The sequence below is a fragment of the Saimiri boliviensis genome, chromosome X (genome assembly GCF_048565385.1).
Source record: "Saimiri boliviensis isolate mSaiBol1 chromosome X, mSaiBol1.pri, whole genome shotgun sequence".
NCBI classification, from domain to species: domain Eukaryota; kingdom Metazoa; phylum Chordata; class Mammalia; order Primates; family Cebidae; genus Saimiri; species Saimiri boliviensis.
Genome location: NC_133470.1, coordinates 115,304,467 through 115,332,277, shown reverse-complemented (window position 1 = coordinate 115,332,277; position 27,811 = coordinate 115,304,467). Strand labels below are relative to the sequence as shown.

At 40.0% G+C, this 27,811-nt stretch overlaps 1 protein-coding gene and 1 pseudogene across 2 annotated transcripts; both read left to right on the top strand.

Annotated features, from left to right (window-relative positions):
* The first annotated feature begins 7,009 nt into the window (after positions 1 to 7,009).
* LOC120361992 (small nucleolar RNA U3) lies at positions 7,010 to 7,102 on the top strand (annotated as a pseudogene).
* An 11,004-nt stretch (positions 7,103 to 18,106) lies between these two features.
* Positions 18,107 to 26,897, top strand: MCTS1 (MCTS1 re-initiation and release factor). Of its 2 annotated transcripts, none has more exons than XM_003931092.3 (6): positions 18,107 to 18,420; positions 19,577 to 19,729; positions 20,250 to 20,347; positions 22,707 to 22,840; positions 25,570 to 25,637; positions 26,693 to 26,897. In XM_003931092.3, exons 1-6 carry the CDS (start codon positions 18,410 to 18,412, stop codon positions 26,772 to 26,774), a joined length of 546 nt encoding a protein of 181 aa, XP_003931141.1. In that variant the 5' UTR covers positions 18,107 to 18,409; the 3' UTR covers positions 26,775 to 26,897. The 2 variants fall into 2 exon arrangements, with proteins under 2 accessions (XP_003931141.1, XP_003931143.1); XM_003931094.3 differs by lacking the exon at positions 18,107 to 18,420 and adding an exon at positions 18,809 to 19,042.
* Positions 26,898 to 27,811: the final 914 nt, after the last annotated feature.

Here is a 27,811-nt window from a genome sequence, read left to right as displayed (position 1 = left end):
TTGGCTTATTTGGTATGTTACAGTCATACAGGGAGCATTGTCAAGTGTGAAATGGCATTTGGCTTTCTTTGGGATGTATATCTATGAATGTGTTATTAATGTGCGTTCTAGAATTATATGAGACTTACAATTTTAATATGACTTATGTATATTATCACTAATAATTATCATTATGTTAGATTGTTATATGCTAAAAAATATCCAAATTTCTTTGTTAATTGTGTCTTTAACCATAGGTATTCAATTTTCTTGTCATCTACAATTGATTTGCTTTGATCCTTTTCTTTTTTTTTCTTTTTTTAAAAATTTTTTAAATTATTGCTTTGATCCTTTTCAGAAGGTGGTTTTATATTCAGCTATAGGAGTCTGACAGGGGCTCTTGAATGCAGTTTCCTGATAACTTTAGAAACTGTGTCACTGGAATCAGTGTTTTGAGATTTTTTTTTTCAGATTTTCTGGCAACCAACTGACCCATGACTCAACTGGTAATATTTGAATCAGATAAAAATAAAATTAGAGCCAACAGTATTAAAAGAGAATTTTATGAGGCTAAAGAGGTAAATAATGGCCATGCTAAGCAGGGCCTCAGAGGCTATACTGATTTTGTTTTTATTGTAAGAGCAGTAAGAATCATTGAAAAGTTTTCAACCTGGGCAACATAGAGAGACCCCATCTCTACAAATAATAATGATAACAAATTAGCTAGGCATGGTGGTGCATGCCTGTGCACCCAGTTACTTGGGAGGCTGTGGTGGAAGGATCACCTGAGCCCAAGAGGTCAAGGCTGTAGTGAGCCATGATCGCACCACTGCACTTCAGCCTGGGTGACACAGTGCGATCTGGTCTCAAAAAAAAAAAAAAAAAAAAAAAAGTTTAAAAGTGCAAAAAACCACCACACTCAGTGTAAAAAGTATTGGATGAAGGGCAAAAGTCAAAGCAGTTTGATCAATTAGAAGGCTATTACTGAGAAAAGAAGATATCTTAGGGGTGGTGGGAGTGGTAGACTTTAAGAAAGGACAAGAACAACCAAGCTTTTTTATTTATTTATTTATTTATTTTAGATGGAGTCTTGCTCTGTCGCCCAGGCTGGATTGCAGTAGTGTGATCTTGGCTCACTGCAACCTCCACCTCTGTGAGTAGCTGGGATTACAGGTATGTGCCACCATGCCCGGCTAATTATTATTGTTACTTTTTGTATTTTTAGTAGAAATGCGGTTTCACCATGTTGGCCATGCTGTTCATGAACTCCTGACCTTAAGTGATCCGCCTGCCTCGGCCTCCCAAAGTGCTGGGATTACAGGCATGAGCCACTGCACCTGGCCCAAGCAAGCTCTTAAGAGACATTTAGCAGGCAAAATGAGGGACAAGACATAACAAGGATGACTTCCTAGCTTCTGGCTTGTGCAAATGGATGGATGATGGTGCCATTTACTGGGGAAAGGAAGAAGAAGGACTAGACCAGTTGGGGGCAGGTTGGTCATCTCTCTCTCTCCAGACATCCTTTCTTGTGGCTAGCTAGGGTCTCCTCACAGAATGACAGACTCAGGGTAGAGAGACTTGTTACATGGTGCCTCAAAGGTCCAAGAGGGAGTATCCCAATAAGCCCAGGTGGAAGCTACGAGGCCTCTTATGACCTACCCTTGTAAATGCCAAATTTCTGCTGCATTCTTTTGGTTAAGCAGGTCCCTAAGATCAGCCCAGATTTAAGAAGAGAGGAATTAGGTTACACAGAGAAAGTGGAAAGGCCATGTGCCTCATCTAATGAACCAATATTGATTATTATTAACTAAAGTCGTTTTATTCAGATTTTTTTAGGTTGCTTTTTTTTTTTTTTAACTTAATGTTCTTTTTTCTGTTCCAGAATCTCATCCAGGATACCATATCATATTTAGTTACTATGTCTCCTTAGGTTCTCTTGGCTGTGAAAGTTTCTTAAACATTCCTTGTTTTTGATAACTTAGACAATTTAAAAAAGTCTGTTGAGGGTATTTTGTAGCATTTGGGTTTGTCTGATGCTTGTTTCATAGTTAGACAGGGGTTATGGATTTCTGGAAGGAAAATCAGGAAGGTAAAGTGCCATTATCACATTATATCAAAGGTACGTGACCTATTGCTGATGACATTAACCTTGATTGTAAATATAGAAAACTATTTCCAGGATTGTTGTTATAATGGGAAATAGGAAACTTTAATGGTACTTAATGTAGTGTTCCATTTATTCGCTCAACAAATATTTATTGAATGTGTACCATGTTCCAGGATCTTGGATACAACAGTGAACAAAAACAGGCAAATGTTTGCCTTCATTGAGCTTACATGGTTAAGAAGAGACACAATAAATAATAATATAATACATTTTTTTTTTTTTTTTTTTGAGACGGAGTTTCGCTCTTGTTACCCAGGCTGGAGTGCAATGGCGCGATCTCAGCTCACCGCAACCTCCGCCTCCTGGGCTCAGGCCATTCTCCTGCCTCAGCCTCCTGAGTAGCTGGGATTATAGGCACGCGCCACCATGCCCAGCTAATTTTTTATATTTTTAGTAGAGACGGGGTTTCACCATGTTGACCAGGATAGTCTCGATCTCTCGACATCGTGATCCACCCGCCTCGGCCTCCCAAAGTGCTGGGATTACAGGCTTGAGCCACCGCGCCCGGCCTAATATAATACATTTTATAGTATGTTAGGAGGTGATGCATGCTGGCGAAAAATTACATCCCTGAGCAAAAGGGATGGGAGGGCAAATGACATTATGTATTAGTGGAGTGACTAGGGCAATGTCTTATTGAGAAGGTGACATTTGAGCAAAGACTTGGAAGGAAGGGAGGGGTACAGTCATTGGAGATCGGGAGTATAGAGCCTTCCAGATAGAAGGAACAGCCAGTGCAAAGACCCTAAGGTATGAACATGCATAGTGTGCTTGAAAAATAGCAAGGAGGGGGCTGGGTACAATGGCTCACATCTGTAATCCCAGCAGTTTGGGAGGCTGTGGCAGGCAGATCATCTGAGCTCAGGGTTCGAGACCAGCCTGACCAACATGGAAAAACCTCATCTCTACAAAAAATACAAAATTAGCCAGGTGTGGTGGTGTATGCCTATAATCCCAGTTACTTGGGAGGCTGAGGCAGGAGAATCACTTGAACCTGGGAGGTGGAGGTTGTGGTGAACTGAGATCACGCCATTGCACTCCAGCCTGGGCAACAAAAGCAAAACTCTGTCTCAAAAAAAAGAATAGCAAGGAAGCAAGGAGGTTAGTGTGACTGTGTCACTAGAGAAGAGTCAAAGAAAGTAGGGGAGAGTAGTAGGAAATGATGCTAAATAGGTAACAGAAATCCAGACAATTAAAGACCTTGTAAGCAATTGTACAGATATTGGTTTTCCTCTAAATGAGATGGGAAACAATTGGAGAGGTTTGAGCAGAAAAGAGACTTTAACTTTCTTTCTTTTTTTTTTTTTTCAAGTCTTTTTGACTGTAAGTTTATTTAATGCAAAATAATCCTCTCCAATTTTACTGAGGTTGCTGACCCAGCCCCAGCCTCCACTTTCTTGTCGGCTCCAGGGGACACAGCACTCCATCTACAGGTATCTCTGTCAGCTTCCGCTCCTGTGAGTCTTGCAGGTCATTCACCCTCCAGACCTTTAGACCAAGGCCTGCCAGTCTCTGGACAGCTGTGGTGTAGGGTGGCAGGCACAATCTCTGGGGGGCAGATGAAGGCTATGCAGCCTCTCAAGTCCCGAGGCTATGTGAAGGAACAGTTTGCCTGGAGACATTTCTACTGGTACCTTACCAATGAGGGTATCCAGTATCTCTCATTGGTAAGGTACCAGTAGAAATGTCTCCAACCCTCATTGGTAAGGTACCAGTAGAAATGTGTCCAGGCAAAGTGTTCCTTCACGTAGCCTCGGGACTTGAGAGGCTGCATGGCCTTCATGATATGAAGGTTGGGCACATTCTTGTCTGCCAGCTGCGGGTGCTTAGGCATGTGGACATCCTTCTTGGCCACTATGACTCCGTCCTTAAAAAGGAGTTCATAAATGGCAATCCAGTTCTTCTTAGGCATTAACATCTCAGTGGCTGTAGGGTCCAGGGCTGGGGCTTGAAATGTTTAACTTTCATTGTTAATCGGAAAATCTGACTCATGTTGAAAGTAGATTGTGGTGTAGGGGACAGACGTATAACACCAGTTAGGAGGCTAATTGAAATAATCCAGGCAACAGGTAATGATGACTTGAACCAGGATGGTAGCTGTGAAACCTGTGAGAAGTGGGTGAATTATTGATATATTTTGAAGAGTAAATAGGATTTTTTGATTATTCAAAGATAGAGTGTGAGAGAAAGAGAGGAGTTGAAGAAATACCCAAGAGTTTGGATCTAGGCACATGAAAGGATGGGATTGTCATCAACTGAAGGCTGTGAGTAATATCAGTTTTGGGATGTATGTGGGGAGGCAGACTGGGGAGAGACTAGAAGTACTGTTTTATTCATTTTTTATTTTATTTCAGTAGTTTTTAGGAAACAGGCGGTAGTTTTAGACATGTGATATGAGATGTCTTTTAGATACTCAAGCAGAGAAGTCAAATATGTACTTGGATATACAAGTCTAGAGTTTAAGGGAGAAGTCTAGGATGGAGATATAAATGGTGTTTAAAGCCAGGAGACAAGATGAGATTATCAAGAGGGGGAGTGTGGACGGAGAAGAGAATGCCAAGGATAGCATTCTGGGAAAGAAGAAGAAATCAGTGAAGGAGTCTCAGACGGAGCAGCTTTCTGAACATAGCTGGAGGCATCATACTATGTGACTTCAAAATATGTTACAAGGCTATAGTAACCAAAACACCATGGTATTGTTATAAAAACAGACACATAGACCAATTGAAAAGGATAGATAATCCAGAAATAAATCCGTGTATTTACAGGCAACTGATTATAGACAAAGGCACCAAGAACATGCATTGGAGAAAAGACACTGTCTTCAATAAATGGTGCTGGTGTTATTATATGGATATATTGGGAAACACACACACACACACACACACACACTAAAATAAATGGTCCTGCGAAAGTTGGATATTATATTCAGAAGAATGAAACCCAACCCGTATCTCTCACCATATAGAAAAATCAATTTAAGATAGATTAAAGACTGAAACATAAGATCTGAAACTATAAAACTACTAGAGGAACACAGGGGGAACACTTCTGGACACTTATCTAGGCAAATATTTTGTGGCTAAGACCTCAAAAGCACAGGCAACAAAAACAAAACAAAGCAAAAGACAAATACGACAATTAAACTAAAAAGCTTTTGCACAGCAAAGCAAACACAAAATAAAAAGGCAACCTATGGAATGGGAAAAACATTTGCAAACTATATATCTGATAAGGGGTTAATATTCAAAATATGTAAGGAACTCAATGCCATAGTAAAAACAACAATTGGTCAAAAAGCACAAATAGACATTTTTCCAAAGAAGACATACAAATGGCCAGAAGATATATAAAAAATGCTCTACATCAGTAATCATCAGGGAAATGCAAATCAAAACCACAATTAGATCTCATCTGACCCCACTTAGGATGGCTGTTATTAAAAAGACAAATAAATGGATGCTAGTAAGGATGTGGAGTAAAGAAAACTCATGTGCACTGTTGGTGGGAATGTTAATTAGTACAGCCACTATGGAACACACTGTGGAGATTTCTCAAAACACTAAACATAGAACCATCATATGATCAACCAATCTCATGACTATTTATCCAAAATTAAAGAAATCAGTATAACAAAAAGTTACTTGCACCCCAACGTTTATTGTAGCAGTATTCATAGTAGCCAGGATACAGAATCAACCTAGGTGTTCATTAATGGCAAATGATATAAAGAAAATGTGGCATGTATATGCAATGGAATACTATTCAGCCATTAAAATGAAATCCTGTCATTTGCAGCAACATGGATGGTCATTATTTTAAGTGAAATAAGCCGGGGACAAAAAGACGTTCTTACTCACATGTGGGAACTCATGAAGGTAGAAAGTAGATTGATAGAAACCAGAGGGGGTGAGAAGTATATGTGGATAGGAGGGGCTGATGAAGAAAGATTGGTTAATGGGTACAATCATACAATTACATAGAAGAAATAATTTATAATGTTTGATAGCAGAGTAGGGTGACTATAGTTTGCAACAATGCATTGTACATTTCAAAATAGCAAGAAGAGAGGACTTTAAATGTTCCCAACACATAGAAATGATAAAGACTCATCTGGGCGCGATAGCTCATGCCTGTAATCTCAGCACTTTGGGAGGTCGAGGCAGGTGGATCACGAGATCAGGAGTTCGAGACCAGCCTGTCCAACATGGTGAAACCCCATCTCTACTAAACATACAAAAAATTAGCCAGGCATGGTTGCACGTGCCTGTAGTCCCAGCTACTTGGGAGGCTGAGGCAGAAGAATCGCTGGAACCCAGGAGGTGGAGATTGCAGTGAGCTTAGATCGCATCGCTGCACTCCATCTTGGGAGACAGAGCGTGACTCCGTCTCAAACAAACAAACAAATAAAATGATGAAGACTTGAGGTGATGGATACTCTAAATACCCTGACTTCATCAATATACATACTATGCATGCAATGAAATAGCACATATAGCCTATAAATATGTACAATTATTATGCATCAATTTAGAAGCATGTATGTAATGTAAGACTGTACTTTCTTTTTTTTTTTTTTTTGAGACAGAATTTCGCTCTTGTTACCCAGGCTGGAGTGCAATGGCGCGATCTCGGCTCACCGCAACCTCCGCCTCCTGGGTTCAAGCAATTCTCCTGCCTCAGCCTTCTGAGTAGCTGGGATTACAGGCATACGCCACCATGCCCAGCTAATTTTTTGTATTTTTAGTAGAGACGGGGTTTCACCATGTTGACCAGGATGGTCTCGATCTCTCGACCTCGTGATCCACCTGCCTCGGCCTCTCAAAGTGCTGGGATTACAGGCTTGAGCCACCGCGCCCGGCCAAGACTGTACTTTCAAGGATCACTTCTATAGTTTGTCACTAGAGAAGTTTCTCTGAATGGGTAGAGATGAAAAGCATGTACGTACTGTGTATATAAATGCGCCAAAAATTTCTAGAAGGATATACACACAAATATACACACAAATTTATTGCCAGTCATTACCTATGGAGAAGGAAAGGAAGAGTTAAAGAGGGGAGGGAGAATGAGATGGAGTGGGGCAGGACAGGGCAGGACACAGCAGGGGCACTTTAAGTGTTGTCATTTAGAGAGCACAGTGTTGTGACTACTTAAGTTCAAATCCAGATTGTTATTTCATATCTGGGTAATCTTGGGCAACTTACTTCTTCTTCACTTTCTTTCTTTCTTCTTCTTTTTTTTTTTTTAAAGATGGAGTTTCACCATGATGGCCAGGCTGGTCTTGAATTCCTGACCTCAGGTGATCCACCCACCTTGGCCTCCCAAAGTGCTAGGATTACAGGCATGAGCCACCGCGCCCGGCCTTTCTTCAGTTTCTTAAAAAAAAAGAAAGAAAGAAAGAAAGAAAGAAAGAAAATACTATCTACTTTAATAAGTAATTCTGAGAATTAAATGTGTTAATACCTGAACGCACATGTTGGTACATGATAAGTCCTCAATAAATGTTAGCCATTATGATTGTCATTATGCTTCTGTGTTGTTTGGATGTTACATGATTTGGAATATTCACGTACTTCCTTTGAAAAAGCCAAGAAAAAGGGGCCAGTAGAGAGTGAGAGGTTGAAAATGGAAAAGAGGTAATAGTAGGTTGAGTATGGCTGGTGAGGAGACCTGTACATGAATAGGATCTACAATGCACATGGGGGAATTACTTCTAGATTGGAAGAGGTATACCTTTCATTTTAACTGTGAAGGATGGCTGTGAATACATTTCCAGTTTGGTAGCAGGAAGTTGGTTTCCCATCTGGGACTTCTATCTATCTTTAGGAGGTGAGTTCTTTGGGGCAGCTGAGGAGTTGGAGTTTTGAGGAAAATGAAGAAGATTGAGAAGTACCATTTGGGAAAATGAGAGAGTGAGCTGAAAACATGACAGAATCCCCAGTATTGAAGGTCCACTTGATGTTGGTGACCGTGAATTCAGAGTGGTACAAATCTGTTCATCTGTGTGACTTTCTCTTGCAGTGCTTAACACCCTGGGGGTAGGGGTGAGAGGAAAGGCTGTGAACCAGACGCCAGCATCTTTGATGAATGAGCATAGGACAGCAAAGAGGTGGAGTCAAGGTGTAACCAAATATCATGAAACTCAGAAGAAGAGGGATCAGGGGGTTTTGCCTGAGGGTGGAGGAAGAATGGTTTGAAAGTTGCAGTGTGGCTGGAAGAAGATTCCCACCTTACCTCCTCCCTATGCAGTACATGCAGTGTGTTGGTATAAATCACTTTCACTGGAAAGGGCTGTAAGGGAAGCTCCATCCTTATGGGAAATCTAGGAACATGGATATTGAGGGATGAGTTTGTGGATGGCAGAAGAGTTTGTTAATCATGGAATGGTGTTCCAGGAGGCACAGCCGAAGCATGTAAGGAGTGAAGGTAGAAGTGGGAGGTCAGGTTCAGGGAGAAGAAGCACAAAGCAATACTGGAATGCAGTTAGAGGACAAGAACAATAATAATGAAACATAAAAATAACAATAATAACAGTGCTTTGCATAGATCACCTCATTTAATCCTCATAAAACCTCATGAAGAATAGACCTTAATTTTACAGATGAGAAGACAGGCACAGAGCTCAAGTGATTTGCCCAAGGTCACAAAGTAGATATGTCAAACTGGATGCTTACATGTTGAATGATGACAGAAGAAAAGAGGGATGTGAATGAGGTATGGTGGGTTCGGCTCATCACAAGTTTGGTTAGATGGTTAGTCGTGCCATTTTCTGATAGACAGGGGGCTCTCAGCTCTCTCCAAATTTAGCTGTATTTGGCCCTGGAGGCAGGAGTTGCTGTTTTATTGGTGTTCCTTATATTGCTACGCGTGGAAGGATCCAGGCAGTGGCATGACCAGTACATTTTCTCACCTGTGCTTTGCAGAGTGATTGGTGGTAAGGGCAGTCGTGGGGTTTTCAGATGCGTCTTGCTCTATTGGGTATATAAAGTCAGGTTGCCACTGCCTCTAAGGTATAAAGCTGAGAGGCAGTTTGTGGGAAATGTGAACCTACTGGAAGACTTCACAGGCTGAAGATTCTGAGAGATATGAGGCCCAGCAGGGGTCTGGCAGTGGCCCAATTCCTTCTTGCAGTGAAAGCATCTCCTCCAGTGTTCAAAGCTTTGGCCTAGCTCCTAAAGAAACCTTTCTTTGCTAGACAGTCTGAAGGGTTTGGGTGCCATGCTTGGTGCTCAAGGAAATTTATAAAAAAGAACAAGAGGCCTTACTGCAAACTTCCTTGGGCAGTATTTCAGAGCCTTGTGTCAAGATGACCCTGTAAAATCCTTTCAGAATTCTAAGAAGGCAAACACAATTGTTAAATATTTAATGCTTATTATAGCTACATTACTTATTTTAGTAAAATGTATGAAAGACTTGGTTTTCTGTGCTCTGTGCTACATGTACATCAAGGACCCTTGTAAGATAAATTTCACAAAACATTTACATACAAGTTACAGAACAGATAACATGAATGTCTAAAACATAAAGGTCATTTATAACTATTACATAAATAAATGAGGTATTGTTTTAATTTTTGAAGAGGTTTATTTTGAAGCATTTCTTAATGATATATGGTTAGTTGTAGCAATGAATTATTTGAAGATGAGTTCTTTGTCAGGAGCACACCCTCAATTACAGCCTTGGAAAAACAGAATCCACTTTATGATGATACCACTTACAACACAATGTCCAGAAATGCATTGCAGTGAAAAGTGCCCTGCTTATGTACCTGTATAGATGGGTTATGAATGAAAGGTACTTACGCACATGTACTGATCTGAATAGCTCATTAATACTAATGACCTAACGTAGCATTTGTCATCATTCAGATTTAGTTTCTGTGATTGTCACAGTGTATGGAAGTAGATTAAACTACATATGTGGATATGGTTATATGCCAATTCCCATGCTTATAAGATCTGTCATAACTTAGATAGCATATGTATAATTTTTATAGAATTAAAATTTATGGGCCGGGTGTGGTGGCTCACACGTGTAACCTCAGCACTTTCGGAGGCTGAGGCGGATGAATCACCTGAGGTCAGGAGTTTAAGACCAGCCTGGCCAACATGATGAAACCCGGTTTCTACTAAAAATACAAAAAATTAGCTGGGCGTGGTGGCGAGTGCCTGTAATTCCAGCTACTTGGGAGGCTGATGCAAGAGAATCACTGGAATCCGGGAAGCGGAGGTTGTAGTGAGCCAAGATCATGCCATTGCACTCTAGCCTGGGCAACAAGAGCAAAACTCCCTCTCACACACAGACATAAAAATAAGAAAAGAAAAGAAAAAGAAAAAAAAGAATTAAAATTTATTATTTCTTGGCTGGGCACGGTGGCTGATACCTGTAATCCCAGCTAATCCCAGCACTTTGGGAGGCCAAGGCGGGCAGATCACTTGAGGTCAGGGATTTGAGACCAGCCTGGTCAACATGGTAAAACCCTGTGTCTACTAAAAATGCAAAAAATAAATTAGCTGGGCTGGCATGCGTCTGTAATCCCAGGTACTCAGGAATCTGAGGCATGAGAATCTCTTGAACCCAGGAGGTGGAGGTTGCAGTGAGCTAAGATCACGCCACTACACTCCAGCCTGGGTGACAGAGTGAGACTCTGTCTACAAAAAAAAAAGTTAACTCTTATTAACTATTATTTCTAGCACTACAGATTTTCAGTGTAATACTTTTGTCATTTTTTTTTTTGAGACAGGGTCTCACTCTGTTGCCCAGGCTGGAGTGCAGTGGCATGATCTCGGCTCACTGTAATCTGCTTCCTGAGTTCAAATGATCCTTCCACTGCAGCCTCCAGAGTAGCTGGTATTATAAGCATACACCAACAGGACTGACTAATTTTTAAATTTTTTTACAGATGGGGGTCTCGCTATGGTGCCCAGGCTGGTCTCAAACTCCTGGGTTCAAGCAATCCTCCTGCCTCAGTCTCCCAAAGTGCTGGGAATATAGGCATGAGCCAGTGTGCCCGGACTATGGCTGTTTTTATTGTTAAATGGCAGGCTCCCAGGGCAATGTGACATTTGCCAGGAGAGGAAGGCTGTTTGGCAAGAATCCTGACAGACAAAAGCTGGAGGAGGATGGAACAAGACGGAAGAATAAAAAGCTCCACTGATCATACCCCGCCCCCACAAGGACACCAGGTTAACAACTACCTACATAGAAGAAACACCTTCATAAGAACCAAAAATCAGGTGAGCCGTCATGGTACCTGATTTTAATTTCATATTGCTAAAAGAGGCACTGAAGAGATTAAAAAACAGCCTGGAATTGCCTACGCCACCTCTTCCCACCCCCAGCAGCAATGGCGTGGTGGGGAGAACATCTCTGGGTGTTGGGAGAGGGGAAAATACAGCAATTGTGAGGCATTGAACTCAGTGCTGTCCTGTTAGAGCAGAAAGAAAACTCAGACCAAACTCTGTTGATGCCTGCCCATGGAGGGAGCATTTAAAGTAGGCCTAGCGAAAGGGGAATCACCAATCTGAGCTGGAGACCTCAATACCCCCTTCTCAGCATTAGACAGAACTTTGAGACAAAAAGTCAACAAAGAATCATCAAATTTAATCTGCACTGTAGACCAAATGGGTCTAATAGATATTTACAGAACATTTCATTTAAGAGCTGCGGAATATACATTATTTTCCTCAGCATGTGGATCATTCTCAGGGATAGACTATATTTTAGGTTACAAAACAAGTCTTAAAACATTCAAAAATTGAAATAATATTAAGCATCTTCTTTGACCACAATGGAATAAAACTAGAAATTAATAACAAGAGGAATTTTGGAAACTATACAAATACATGGAAATTAAACAACATGCTCCTGAATGACCAGTGGATCAATGAAGAAGTTAAGAAGAAAATTGAAAAATATCTTGAAACAAATGATAATGGAAACACAACCTACCAAAACCTATGAGATACAGCAAAAGCAATACTCAGAGGAAAGCTTATAGCTATAAGTGCCTACATCAAAAAAAGAGGAAAAACTTTAAATAAATAATCTAAGGATGCATCTTAAATGACTAGAAAAGCAAGAGCAAATCAAACCCAAAATTAGTAGCAGAAAAGAAATAATGAAGTTCAGAGCAGAAATAAATGATATTGAGATGAAGAAAACAATACAAAAGATCAATGCAACAAAAAGTTGGTTTTTTGAAAAGTTAAAGAAAATTGGCAAACATTTAGCCAGAGTAACTAAGAAAAAAAGAGAGAAGATCCAAATAAACAAAATCAGAAATAAAAAAGGAGGTATTAAAACTGATACTACAGGCCGGGCGTGGTGGCTCAAGCCTGTAATCCCAGCACTTTGGGAGGCCGAGGTGGGTGGATCACGAGGTCAAGAGATCGAGACCGTCCTGGTCAACATGGTGAAACCCTGTCTCTACTAAGAATACAAAAAATTAGCTGGGCATGGTGGCGCGTGCCTGTAATCCCAGCTACTCAGGAGGCTGAGGCAGGAGAATTGCCTGAACCCAGGAGGCGGAGGTTGCGGTGAGCTGAGATCGCGCCATTGCACTCCAGCCTGGGTAACAAGAGCGAAACTCCGTCTCAAAACAAAACAAAACAAAACAAAACAAAACAAAACAAAACAAAAAAACAAAAAACTGATACTACAGAAATTCAAAGGATCATTAGAGGCTACTGTGAGCAACTATATGCCAATACATTGGAAAATCTGGAAGAAATGGACAAATTCCTAGAGACACGCAGCCTACCAAGATTGAATCAGGAAGAAATTCAAAACTTGAACAGCAGAAAAGCAAGTAATGAGATCAAAGTTGTAATAAAAAGTCTCCCAGTAAAGAAAAGTCCAGGACCTGATGGCTTCACTGTTGAATTCTACCACACATTTAAAGAGGAACTCGCTGGGTGCAGTGGCTTACGCCTGTAATCCCAGCACTTTGGAAGGCCGAGGTGGGTGGATCATGAGATCAGGAGTTCAAGACCAGCCTGACCAACATAGGGAAACACCGTCTCTACTAAAAATACAAAAATTAGCTGGGTGTGGAGGCGCGCGCCTGTAATCCCAGCTACTGAGGAGCCTGAGCAGGAGAATCGCCTAAACCCGGCAGGTGGAGGTTGCAGTGAGCTGAGATAGTGCCAGTGCACTTCAGCCTGGGTGACAGAGTGAGACTCCATCTCAAAAATAAATAAACAATTCCAAAACACAGAGAATGAGAGAATACTTCCAATCTCATTCTAAAACACAGAGGATGAGAGAATACTTCCAATCTCATTCTATGAGACTGGCATTACTCCAAACACCAAAACCAGACAAGGACACATCAATAAAAGAAAACCACAGGCCACTATCTCTGATGAACATAGATGCAAAAATCTCAACAAAATACTAGTAAACTAAATTTAACAATACGTTAAAAAGATCATTCATCATGACCAACTGGGATTTATCCCTGGGATGCAAGGATGGCTCAACATATACAAATCAATCAATGTGATACAGCCTGTTAACAGAATGAAGGAAAAAAATGTCTAGTTTCAGTTTGAAATAAAAACCTTTTATTTCAGTTGATGCTAAAAAGGTATTTGATAAAATTCAAAATTTACTCATGATAAAAACCCTCAAAATCAGGGGATAGAAAAAATATACCTTAACATAATAAAAGCCATATATTATAGACCTACATCTAGTATTATACCGAATGGGGAAAAACTGAAAGCCTTTCCTCTAAGATCTGGAACGTGACAGGGATGCCCATCATCATCATTGTTATTCTGGAAGTCCTGGCTAGAGCAATCAGACAAGAGAAAGATACAAAGGGTATCCAATTTGGAAAGGAAACAGTTAAATTATCATTGTTTGCTGATGATATGATCTTATATTTAGAATAAACTAGACTCAAGAGAAAACTATTAGAACTGATAAAGTTATTAGAATTGTAGGATCCAAAATCAACATACAAAAATTAGTAGCATTTCTATATGCCAACACTGAACAATCTGAAAAAGAAATTTAAAAAGTAATCCCATTTACAAGAGCTACATATAAAATTAAATACCTAGGAATTAACCAAAAGAAGTGAAAGGTCTCTATAATAAAAAGTAAAATACACTGGCCAGGCACGGTGGCTAATACCTGTAATCCCAGCACCTTCGGAGGCTGAGGCAGGCAGATCACAAGGTCAGGAGTTTGAGACCAGCCTGGCCAACATGGTGGAACCCCATCTCTACTAAAACTACAAAGATATTAGTCAGGTGGTGTGGTGGCACACACCTACAATCTTAGCTACTCAGGAAGCTGAGGCAGGAGAATTGCTTGAACCTGGAAGACGGAGGTTGCAGTGAGCTGAGATCATGCCACTGCACTCCAGCCTTGGCAACAGAGTGAGATTCCATCTCAAAAAAAAAAAAAAAAAAAAAAAGAAAGAAAAGAAAAAATACACTGAAGAAAGAAATTGAAGAGGACACAAAAAAATGGAAAAATATTCCATGTTCACGGATTGGAAGAATCAATTTTTTTTTAATTTTTTTTTTTTTTTAAAGATGGGGTTTCACCATGTTGGTCAGTCTGGTCTCCAACTCCTGACCTCAGGTGATCCACTCACCTCAGCCTCCCAAAGTGCGGGATTACAGGTGTGAGCCACCACGCCTGGCCTAACATTGTTTTTTTATTTTTTATTTTTTAACTTTTTATTTATTTATTTTTTTGAGACAGACTTTCTGTTGCTCAGGCTGGAGTGCAGTGGTACAATCTGAGCTCACTACAACCTCCACCTCCTGGATTCAAGTGATTCACCTGCCTCAGCCTCTTGAGTAGCTAGGATTACAGGTGTGCACCACCAGGCCCTGCTAATTTTTGTATTTATTTAGTAGAGACGGGGTTTCACCATGTTGATCAGGCTGGTCTCGAACTCCTGACCTCGTGATCCACCTGCCTTGGCCTCCCAAAGTGCTGGGATTACAGGTGTGAGCCACCACACCCAGCAGAAGAATCAATGTTGTTAAAATGTCCATACTACCCAAAGCAATTTGCAGATTCAATGCAATCTCTATTAAAATACCAATGACATTCTTCACAGAAATAAAAAAAAGCAATCCTAAAATTTATATGTAACCAAAAAAGATCCAGAATAGCCAGAGTTATCTTAAGCAAAAAAAAACAAAACTCGAGGAATCACATTACCTGACTTCAGATTATACTCTAGAGTTATAGCAATGAAAACAGCATGGTACTGGCATAAAAACAGACACAGACCAATGGAACAGAATAGAGAACCCAGAAACAAATCCACACACCTACAGCAAACTCATTTTTTGACAAAGGTGCCAAGAACACATAGTGGGGAAATACAGTATCTTTAATAAGTGGTGCTGAGAAAACTTCATATCCATATGCAAAAGAAGGAAACCAGACCCCTCTCTCGATGTATAAAAAAGTCAATTTAAAATGGATTAGGGCCGGGCGCAGTGGCTCACACCTGTAATCCTAGAACTTTGGGAGGCCAAGGTGGGTGGATCACTAGAGGTCAGGAGTTCGAGACCAGCCTGACCAACATGGTGAAACCCCATCTTTAAAAATAAAAAAGAAAAATAATAAATAAATAAACAAAATGGATTAAAGACTTAAATCTAAGACCTCAAACCATGAAACTACTGCAAGAAAACATTGAGGAAAACCTCCATGACACTGGTCTGGGCAATGACTTCTTGAGCAATATCCAACAAGTACAGACAACCAAAGCAAACATGGGTAAACTGGATTGCATAAAGTTAAAAAGCTTCTGCACAGCAAAGGATACAATCACCAAAGGGAAGAGACAACCCACAGAATGGGAGAAAATATTTGCAAACTACCCCTCTGACCAGGGAATAATAACCAGAATATATATATAAGGAGTTCAAACAACTCTATAGGCAAAAATATAATAATATGATCAAGAAATTGGCAAAATATTTGAATAGACATTTCTCAAAAGAAGACACAAATGGCAAACAGGCATATGAAAAGGTGCTTAGCATCACTGATTATCAGAGAAATTCAAATTAAAACTACAAGATATCATCTCACCACAGTTAAAATGGCTTATATACAAAAGACGGGCAATAACAAATGCTAGTGAGGATGTGGACAAAAGGGAATACTTGTACACTGTTGGTGGGAAAGTAAATTAGTATAACACTATGAAGCAAAGTTTGGAGGTTCCTCAGAAAACTAAAAATTGAGCTACCATATGATCCAGCTAACCTACTGCTGGGTATATACCCAAAAGAAAGGAAATGAGTATATCAGAGAGATACCTGCACGCCTGTGTTTCTTGCAGCAGAGTTTACAACAGCTAAGATTTGGAAGTAACCTAAGTGTCCATCAACAGATGTTTGGATAAAGAAAATGTGGTACATATACACAATGGAATACTATTCAGCCATAAAAAATGAGATCCTGTCATTTGCAATAATATGGATGGAACTGGAGATCACTATGTTAAGTGAAATAACCAGGCCCTGAAAGACTAGCATCACATGTCCTTACTTATTTGTGGGATATAAATAACAGAACAATTGAACTCATGGACACAGAGAATAGAAGGTTACCAGATGCTGGGAAGGGTAGTGGGGGATTGGGTAGTGGAGGTGGGGTTGGCTAATGGGTACAAAAAATAGAATGAGTAAGATCTTCTATTTGATACCACAATAGGGTGACTTATATGGTTTGGATTTTTGTCCCACCCAAATCTCATCTTGAATTGTAATCCCCATAATCCCCACATATCTGGGGAGAGACTTGGTGGGAGGTGATTGGATGATGGGGGTGGTTTTCCGTATGCTGTTCTTGTGAAAGTGAGTGAGTGCTTATGAGATCGGATAGTTTTATAAGGGGCTCTTCCCACCAGCCCTGTGGTGGTGCATGCCTGTAGTTCCAACTACTCGGGAGGCTGAGGCAGGAGGGTCACTTGAGCCTGGGAAGTTGTGGTACAACGAACCATGATCATGCCACTGCACTCCAGCTTGGGTGACAGAATAGTAAGATGCTGTGTCTAAAACTGTGTAGCCAGTAAAATCCTTGACTGGCAAAATTTTCTTTATCAGCTTTCTTTTTAAAAAATTACATAAGTAAAACATATATCTTTAGTTATTATCTCTTTAATCAGATTACCTTCTGTAATAATTCTTTGGGAATTATTCTACAGGAGGGCAGTCATTCACGCCTGTAACCCCAGCACTTTGGGATGCCAAGTCAGGAGGATTGCTTGAGCCCAGGAGTTTGCAACCAGCGTGGTCAACGTAGACCCTGTCTCTACCAAAAAATAAAAAACAAACAAACAAACAAACAAAAAACGGGCATGGTGGCGTGTACCTGTATTCCACGCTATTTGGGAGGCTGAAGTGGAAGGATCCCTTGAGCCCAGGAGGTCAAGACTGCAGTGGGCCAAGACAGCACTACTGCATTCACGCCTGGGCAGCAGAGTGAGGCCCTGTCTCAATAAAAACCCACAAAAAACTATGGGGGCATCGTATGGTTGCCAGTGAATAAGGTTACCAGATAAAAAACAGGACGCACAATTAATTCAGCTAAACAAGGACTGTATATTTTTAGTGTAAGTATATCCAAAATATTGTTGAGGTATACTTACACTAAAACAAGTATTCATTGTTTACCTGAAATTGAAATTTAAATAGCCATCCTATATTTTCGTTTGTCAAACCTGGCAATCCTACCAGCTCTTTAACACGAAGCCATGAGGTTTGTCTAGATTCATGCTGGTAGGTAAGCACCAATCCATTCAGTTGCCTCAGACGGAACAAATGCCATTCTCCCTAAAAGAATCGTTTAGTGTGACGGTAGGTAACAACGAAGCACGGAAGAAACTTGACCCTTTGAGGAACCCGTAACAGACGCAAGTGCCTTAAATGCTACTTTGATTGATTTCCCCGCCCCCTCCATTCTTCTTTTCCGCAATTGCTCTATCACTTCTTTCCTCTCAAGTCCCGCCCTTACAGCTACCTCCGACTGCAGAGGAACCGGTTGCCTAAAAGGAGCCGGCAAAAGCGCCTACGTGGAGGCGAGAGGAGCGGAAGTAGTCAGATTTGACTGAGAGCCGTAAAGCGCGGCCGGCTCTCGTTTTCCGGATAACGACTACAGCTCCGACTGTCAGTGCCGGCCTTCCTCGTGTAAGGGGATCTGCCGGACCCTTGCAAATTCAATTTCGTTCCCATTCCGGGCCCTTCCCTATCGTCGCCCCCTTCACCTTGGATCATGTTCAAGAAGTAAGGACATGCTGTGGCCTCCATCGGCTGCTCACAAAGGCGGTGGGGTGGGGGTGGGGAAGAGGGCGAGAGCTAAGATCCTCTTTCTCTCTCCCCCGCCCCTGCCATCCTGACTCCCTAAGGTTTTCTATAGTACTATGCTCTAACTCGCAACTTGAACACTTCTTTAAGCTTTCCATCCGTAGTCCTCAATCGGGTTTCGTTCCCTTCACTCCCATTGTTTTTTCTCCTTACCCCTCTTTCTCTTTTGCCCCCTCCCCCGATTCCGTCTCCATTCCTAGGGTTCTACCAATCACATCCGTGCACTGTGATTTAGGGGCATATCCTCTTTAGCTGAGAGGGGAGCCCTGCGCTCACTGCCATATGTTTATTAGTTATGAACTGAATAAAGGAAGGCTTGACTTCCTGGGTCATGGGAGTGAAGGAGTCTGGGTGACAGGAAGCAAGCGGCCTGTCATGCCTATTGCCTAGCTGCCAGATTAACCTTGCCTTGAAAATAACGTGATTGCCCCATAAGCTATTCAGTGTAAGGAAGACAAAAATTCCTTGGGAACCTACTAGTGGGTTTGCCTTCCAGATTTGGTAGACGCAAAAAGCAAAGGGGGAACATGGGCAAAGGAAGGTGGGTTTTTTGCGTGAAATTTTGAGCAAGAATAAATAGGGATCTTATAAATCATTATCATCATCACTTTAAAAAAATTCTCAGCAGATTACATAGCCTAGCAGGGGCCGATTTTCTGTGTTATGCTTGGGTTGGTCTTTTGTATCAGTTGAGGGTTTTGTTTTTTGATCACAGGTTTTATTATTGGTGGGAGGCTGTGTTTCTTCCTGGGTAGAATTGAGTAAGATTTTCCAGGAAAGGCATTTGTGTAGCTAATTAGAGATTATGGTGCAAAGTGTGTCTTATATTCCTCTCCCCAACCCCAGCTAATTGCTGTATACCTGACAGTTTATTTCAATATTGTATTAAGACATTGGTTTTGTGCTGGACAGAGTAAAAGGGAGGTGGTATTTTTTTTGAAAAAAACAACATTTCGTAATTACTTTAAGTATCTAAATACTTGCTTGGGAATACTAGTTAGAACAATACCTTTAGGTATTATGATACCTCTACTTAGAAATCCCTTTTTCTTTTCTTGCAAAAATTACTTGGCAGATTTGATGAAAAAGAAAATGTGTCCAACTGCATCCAGTTGAAAACCTCAGTTATTAAGGGTATTAAGAATCAGTTGATAGAGCAATTTCCAGGTATCGAACCATGGCTTAATCAGATCATGCCTAAGAAAGATCCTGTCAAAATAGTCCGATGGTAAGTCTTGTTTTTGTCTGTGTAAAGCTTGGAGTAGCTGAATATTTAATGATTAGATTGCACTCATATTAAATGGAATTATTTTCAGATTATTGATAGATTAATGATGGGAATAGACACAGAATAACTCTGAAACTCCAATATTTGTATTTTCATAGATTTTCTATGTCCTTGAAAAAAATGTGGCTTTGTGTATTGATTGTTTTATTAAAGAGTTAAATGTTTTAATTCAGAGTTGGATTTAATTTATTTCAGTTTGTTCTTTAGAGAATTGTTTTATTGAATTATCTAACAATGGAATTAAAATAATAAAATGTGAAATAAAATTGGTTGTAGCAGGTCATATTTTTCTTCTCTGCTGGACTTCTATGGTAGGAAAAACAATGTAAACAATATTTTTTGGCCAGGATTTTTACTGACTTTTTTTTAAAGTTTATTTTATCACTATATATGCATTTTTATGTTGTGAATTTTTGAAAGAAAATATCTAACTTAGTACTTTGTGACATTTGTCTTTCAGCCATGAACATATAGAAATCCTTACCGTAAATGGAGAATTACTATTTTTCAGACAAAGAGAAGGGCCTTTTTATCCAACCCTAAGGTTACTTCACAAATGTAAGTTTTTTTATTTTTATTTTTTGAACTATTTACTTGTACTGCATAATTCAAATGTAAAGTCTTGTAAGAAATATGCATTTAATCAGATGAGACCCCGCTGTGGGGATAAAACAGAAATATGCATTTGGGGATACTGAAAGACACAAAAAGAGTTTAAAGTGGCTTCTGATAGCTAACTCATTATTTATTAGTACTAGGTAATAAGGGATGTAAAACTAAAATGAATGCCCATCTTGCGGTAAATCTGAAAAATGCTCATGCATTCCAGAAAGCCCAAGAAAGAGCATTCATTCATTCATTCATTCAACATGTATTTATTGAACTTACTGTGTGCTAGGCACTCACTAGGTGCTGAGAATACAATAGGAAGCAAAGACAGACATTGTCTCTGTCCTTATGAAACTAATAGTCTAGTTTGGAGAATAAACAACAATTAGGTAATTATACAAATATGTATTTACAAACTGTGATAAGCATTGTGAGCGTTTCCATCTTTTATATTTGTATCTATTTGCCCAATAGAGAAAAGTCTATATATGGGAAAGCATTGGCTAGATGTCCTTCCATCCAGTTACTTCCTGTGATGTTTGTAAATGCATATTTTTTAAAAAATTGGGCTCTCTGTTACATAGCTTTTAAAAATTGACACATAATAGCTGTACATTGTCTGCTGTTTTGGTGCCTGTATCCAACGCCCCTCCCACCTATATTGATTTACAATAGTTGTACATATTTTAGGGGTACATGTGATATTTTGATACCTTTATACAGTGTGTAACGGTCAAATCAGGTTAATTAGGATATCTGTCACCTCAAATGTTTATCTTTGTGTTGAGAAGACTACAATTCTTCTAGTTATTTTGAAATATACAGAAAATCATTGTTAACTATAATTTCCTTACTGTACTCTCGAATACTAGAACTTATCTGCCAGTATTTTTGTACCCCTTAACCAACTTCTCTTCATCCCCTTGTAGTTGTTTTTTTTTTTGTTTGTTTGTTTTTTTTTTTTGAGATGGAGTTTTGCTGTTGTTACCCAGGCTGGAGTGCAATGGCGCGATCTCAGCTCACCGCAACCTCCGCCTCCTGGGTTCAGGCAATTCTTCTGCCTCAGCCTCCTGAGTAGCTGGGATTACAGGCATGCGCCACCATGCCCAGCTAATTTTTTGTATTTTTAGTAGAGATGGAGTTTCACCATGTTGTCCAGGATGGTCTCGATCTCTTGACCTCGTGATCCACCCGCCTCGGCCTCCCAAAGTGCTGGGATTACAGGCGTGAGCCACCGCGCCCGGCTTTTTTTTTTTTTTTTTTTTAATTAATAGGCTTTATTTTTTAGAGCAGTTTTAGGTTTAACAGAAAAAGTAAGCAGAAAGAACAGAGTTTTTTCTCCCCAGTTCCGTTTCCCCTGTGAAAAAATCTTGTGTTGGAATGATACATTTGTAACAATTGATGAACCAGTACTCATACATTATTATTAATGCAAGTCCCTAGTTTATATTAGGGTTCACTTATTTGTATTCTATAGTTTTATGGATTTTCCCAAATACATAATGTCAAGTATCTACTGTTACAGGATCATACAGAATGATTTTGCTGCCCTATAACATCCTTTGTGCTCCACTAGTTCATCCTTCCTCCCCAGACTTCCCCAACCCCATATAACCACTGATCTTTTTTTTTTGAGACAATCTTTCTTGTGCTGTCACCCAGGCTGGAGTGCAGTGGCACGATCTTGGTTCACTGCAACCTCTGCCTCCCAGTTCAAGTGATTCTCCTGCCTCAGCCTCCTGAGTAGCTGGGACTACAGGCACTCACCACCACATCCAGCTAATTTTTGTATTTTTAATAGAGATGGGGTTTCACTATATTGGTCAGGTTGTTCTTGAACTCCTGACCTTGTAATCCACCCACCTCGGCCTCCCAAAGTGCTGGGATTACAGGCATGAGCCACCATGCCCAACTACCATTGATCTTTTTAATTGTTTTTTATTCTGCATTTTTCACTTAACATTGTATCATGAAATTTTCCCAGGATGTATTAAGTATTCTCCAAAAACATGGTTTTGAAACTATGGTTTTGGAGAATACTTGGGAGGCTGAGGTGGCAGATTGCAGGAGCCGAAGGTTACTGTGAGGTATGATCGCTCCATTGCACTCCAGCCTGCGTGGCAGAGCAAGACCCTGTCTCAAAACAAACAAAAAAAGATTACCAATTTGGTAAACAAATTATAACGTTTCAGAGTTTTATTTTGTATCTGTCAGATTACTATAATTTGGGGAAATATTTGTTCATATCCTTTGCCTTTTTCTGTTGAGTCATTAGTTTTATTCATATAATGTATTTCTTTTCTTATAGATCCTTTTATCTTGCCACACCAGCAGGTTGATAAAGGAGCCATCAAATTTGTACTCAGTGGAGCAAATATCATGTGTCCAGGCTTAACTTCTCCTGGAGCTAAGCTTTATCCTGCTGCAGTAGATACCATTGTTGTATCCTTCCCAGGCTAAAACTGCTGAAAAATTCATTGTGCTCTTATCATTACTGCGAAAGATGTATCATCCAAGAGAACATTAGATGTACTTTTTTGAAGGTTTCTGTTATTCTTATCTCATGCCTTTCTGGGTACATTTGATGTTGTGCAAAATAATTTTATTTGTTGCTACTAAATTATCTCATCTTAGGTTGTTTCTTAGAAGTTAAATGAGAACAAGTTACAAAAGAGTCTCAGCTGCATTCCAGCCCAGTTAGGGCCTATTATTATCAGACTTAGGACACAACAGGGAATTCTTGATTACTAGAGAAACGGATATAGGTGATATAATTGCATCAGCTTTTTGGATGTCAACTTGCCACTGTAATGTTCATTTTGACTTACTGACATACACTGGAGTAAAAGCACTCAAAAGGGAAAATAATTTAGGTACCGGGTATAGGTATCTCTTCCCAAGCAACAATTTTATGTTAGGAGTGAGTAATGGGAAATATTGGCAACCTCCCAACTTTTATTTTGAAAATCAATTATGTGAAAATTTGGGTTTGGGGGCCTCAGAGCACGTTTTCTCAAAGAGAAATGTCAGAGTCCCACATAGTCCTTAAAGATCGATTCAACTCATGATATAGCTGAATAACTCTGCATTATTTCCATTTCTACTGTGCTGTTTCAGCTATATTCTGGATTAAATAGATTTTTGTGACTATTCTGGACAGGAGGCCATCTTCTCCTTTTTCATAGCCAAAGCAGCCATTTGCCTCAGATAGAGAAAAGGAATGGTACTTGGTGAGAATAGGGAAATTACTTTTGGAGTGCGTTTATTTTCTTTTTTGAGATGGAGTCTCACTCTGTTGCCCAGGCATGATCTTATCTCACTGCAACCTTTGCCTCCTGGGTTCAAGCAATTCTTATGCCTCAGCCTCCCTAATAGCTGGGATTACAGGCGCCCACCACCACGCCTGGCTCATTTTTGTATTTTTAGTAGAGACGGAGTTTCACCACTTTGGTCAGGCTGGTCTCAAACTCCTGACCTCAAGTCATCCACCCACCTTGGCCTCCCAAAGTCCTGGGATTACAGGCATGGGCCACTGTGCCCGGCTTGGAGTACTTGAAGTATGTTTAAGATTATATCCTGTGCTAAAAAAAACAAAAAACAAAAAACAAAAAACTCTGTTGGGCAAGGGGGCAAGGGGTAATATAAGTTGTATGTTTATATTCTAGGATCAGCTTATGTTGACATAGATGCTTTTTGCATCATAGGTGCTCAAATATTTGGAACACTGAATAAACAAATTGAAAACCAACGGAGAAAAGTGAGGACAGGTGTTTTTCATTGTTTTGTTTTGTTTCGTCTTAATATGTATAATTCCTGTAAGTGTTGGTAAGTTTAAAGTTCCCGAGTTTCCCTTAAATGGAAAATTTTCTTAGTACCCAGTTTTTACTTTTACAAATAATTTTTATTTTGAAACAGTTACAGATTTATAGAAAGTTGTAAAAAAGTGGTACAGAGAGATCTTGTGGACCCTGAATCTTGACTTTTTAAAATATGTACTGCAGTGTTTAACATTCCAGAAGCTTCAAATGTTAACCAAGACTACTCTGGTTGTTCTAGAAAGGTTGAAACTGTTTTATCAGGCTCTTAAAAATAGACTGGGAATTTAACTATTATTTTAAAGCATCCTTTATATAAAACCACCATTCAGACCAGGTGTGGTGGCTGACGCCTGTAATCCCAGCATTTGGGAGGCCGAGGTGGGAGTATCACCTGAGGTCAGGAGTTTGAGACCAGCCTGGCCAACATGGCGAAACACTGTCTCTACTAAAAATACAAAAATTAGCTGGGCATGGTGGAATGCACTTGTAATCCCAGGTACTAGGGAGGCTGAGGCAGGAGAATTGCCTGAACCCAGGAGGCAAAGGTTGCCGTGAGTGGAGATCACACCACTGCACTCTAGCCTGGGTGGCAGAGCAAGACTCAGTCTCAAAAAAACAAAACAAAACAAAACAAAACCAAAAACCCACCATTCAGTGATCAGAATACTAGAACAATTAATATTCTTTGATTTCACAGTTTTTAGTACGTATGTACAAGAACTTTTACTCCTTTTTTTGTGTGACTTATTCTTTTGTGTTGTTGGCATGGGGTTATAGTATTAACATTTAACTTTAAAGAAAAATGATTATGGCCGGGCGCGGTGGCTTATACCTGTAATCCCAGCAGTTTGGGAGGCCAAGGTGGGTGGATCGCCTGAGGTCGGGAGTTCCAGACTAGCCTGGCCAACATAATGAAACCCCCATCTCTACTAAAAATACAAAAAAGAAAAAAAATTAGCTGGGCATTGTGGCAGGTGCCTGTAATCCCAGCTACTTGGGAGGCTGAGGCGAGAGAATCGCTTGAACCTGGGAGGTGGAGGTTGCACTGGGCTGAGATCACGCCATTGCACTCCAGCCTGGGCAACAAGTATGAAATTCCATGTCAAAAAAAAAAAAAAAAAGTAAAAAGAAAAATGATTCTTAGATCTATTCATTTAGCATTTACTGAGTATTTACAGTATACCCACAGACTCTGCTAGGTCTCTGCTCTCAAGGAGTTAATCATCTAGGAGAAGATACAAGAGGGGTTTCAAGTGGCTTAACCAGTAACATGATCATTATTTGACACCCTTCCCTTGGTGGGGAGGCCCCATGGCATTTTGATAAATAGTTTTCTTAGCTATGTTCTTTCAGGCCATCATGGCAGAAGGAAAACAACATGCTCTATGTGTTGGAGTCATGAAGATGTCTGCAGAAGATATGTAAGTCTTACTTTAGGCCCCCTTAACTTTTGAGATATGGGTAACCAACCCAGGAAGCATCAGAATTACAGGTGAAATTAGCTGTCATGCATACTGCATTGTACAAATATCCAAGCACAGAAGCTTCATTTCTGATATTTCCTAACACTTAGGAAGCGTGAAACCTATTTTATCTTCAGAATTGTAGTCTGTCTTAAGCACTGAAAAGAACCCGTGTGCCAACACAGCTGTTTTGTATGTATGTGTGTGGTACTTTATTTTTATTTTTTTGAGATAGAGTCTCACTCTGTCACCCAGGCTGCAGTGTGATGCCACAATCTTGGCTAATTGCAACTTCTGCCTTCAGGGTTCAAGTGATTCTCCTACCTCAGCCTTCCAAGTAGCTGGGATTACAGGCGCACGCCACCATGCCGAGCTAATTTTTGTTATTTTTAGTAGAGATGGGGTTTCACCATACTGGCCAGGCCAGTCTCAAACTCCTGACCTCAAGTGATCCGCCCACCTTGGCCTCCCAAAGTGCTGGGATTACAGGCGTGAGCCACGGAGCCTGGCCATTACTGCTAGTTTTGAAAACGGATATAGCTCAAAAAAACAAAAACAAAAATAAAAACTGATAGAGCTCAGCACCACACAGTATTTATCTTGTATTCTGACCTGGTAGTACAAGAAATATAGAATATTTAGAGAACTAGTAAAGATAAATTACAAAACATAGGCAATATATTTAAAAACTTTAGAACCCATTTGATGACCAAATTAGTGTTAATAATTTTGTTTCAGGGTTAATGTAGCACTTTGATATTCCCCTAGTCTTGGGACATTGTTACTCTGCTTCTGTAGACCCATTAGTTAGATCACTAAAATCACTTTAAGATATAAGCTGCCACAGAGTAATGTAGTTTAATATAAACAACAATGTAATTGTGGTAGCAATAAGTTCTTTACTTGCGGCTTAATAATTATAAAATAACAATGTACTTTGAATCATATTTATCATAAGTAACACTATAAAGATGTATTAAACTATGTTTATATGTTTTTTTTCCCTTCTACAGTGAGAAAGTCAACAAAGGAATTGGCATTGAAAATATTCATTATTTAAATGATGGGCTGTGGCATATGAAGACATATAAATGAGCCTCAGAAGGAATCCACTTGGGCTAAATATGGATATTGTGCTGTATCTGTGTTTGTGTCTGTGTGTGACAGCATGAAGATAATGCCTGTGATTATGCTGAATAAATTCACCAGATGCTAAAATTCTGTTAGCTTCAGAAATTATTTTAAGTTTTCTTAAATTCAAGTTAAAATTGGGTAGCAAACTTGGACATTAAAAGGTATCTGCTCAGTAACCAAACTCAGACAACTTAATGTTCTTCATCAGGCTAATGATAAAAGAATGAAGAGCAGGACTTGATCAATGGATTGCCACTGTATGGTAGACCTCTAGAGAAACTGTCTAGTAAATGGGGCTAGAAACTAGACTAGGAATTTCATTCTGTTCTCCAGGGGACCCAGCAGTGCTCCTTCTCGTGTGTGTGTTTTGTTTGTTGTTGTTTTTTTAAACCTTTTTATTATGGAAAATTTTAAACATATTCAAAAGTCTGGAGAATAGTATAATGGACCTTTCCACATATATCACTCAGTTTCAGTTTATGGTTAGTCTTATTTCATCTGTACCTGACTTACTTTTCCCCACTCCCCAGTTATTTCAAAGCAAATGCCAGACATCCAATCATTTCATCCATAGCTACTTTATTCTTTCTTTTTGAAACAGGGTCTTGTGCTGTTGCCCAGGCTGGAGTGCAGTGATGCAACCTTGGCTCACTGTAACCTCTGCCTCCTGGGTTCAAGCTACTCTTGTGCCTCAGCCTCCTGATTAACTGGGATTACAGGTGTTTGCCACCATGCCCAGCTAATTTTTGTATTTTTGGTAGAGATGAGGTTTTACTATTTTGGCCAGACTGGTCTCGAATTCCTGGCCTCAAGTGATCCATCCCCGCTCAGCCTCCCAAAGTGCTGGGATTACAGGCATGAGCCACTGTGCCTGGCTAATTTTTGTATATTTAGTAGTTGGCCAGGCTGGTCTTGAAATCCTGGCCTCAAGTGATCCACTCCCCTTCAGCATCCTAAAGTGCTGGGATTACAGGCATGAGTCACCATGCCTGGAGTCA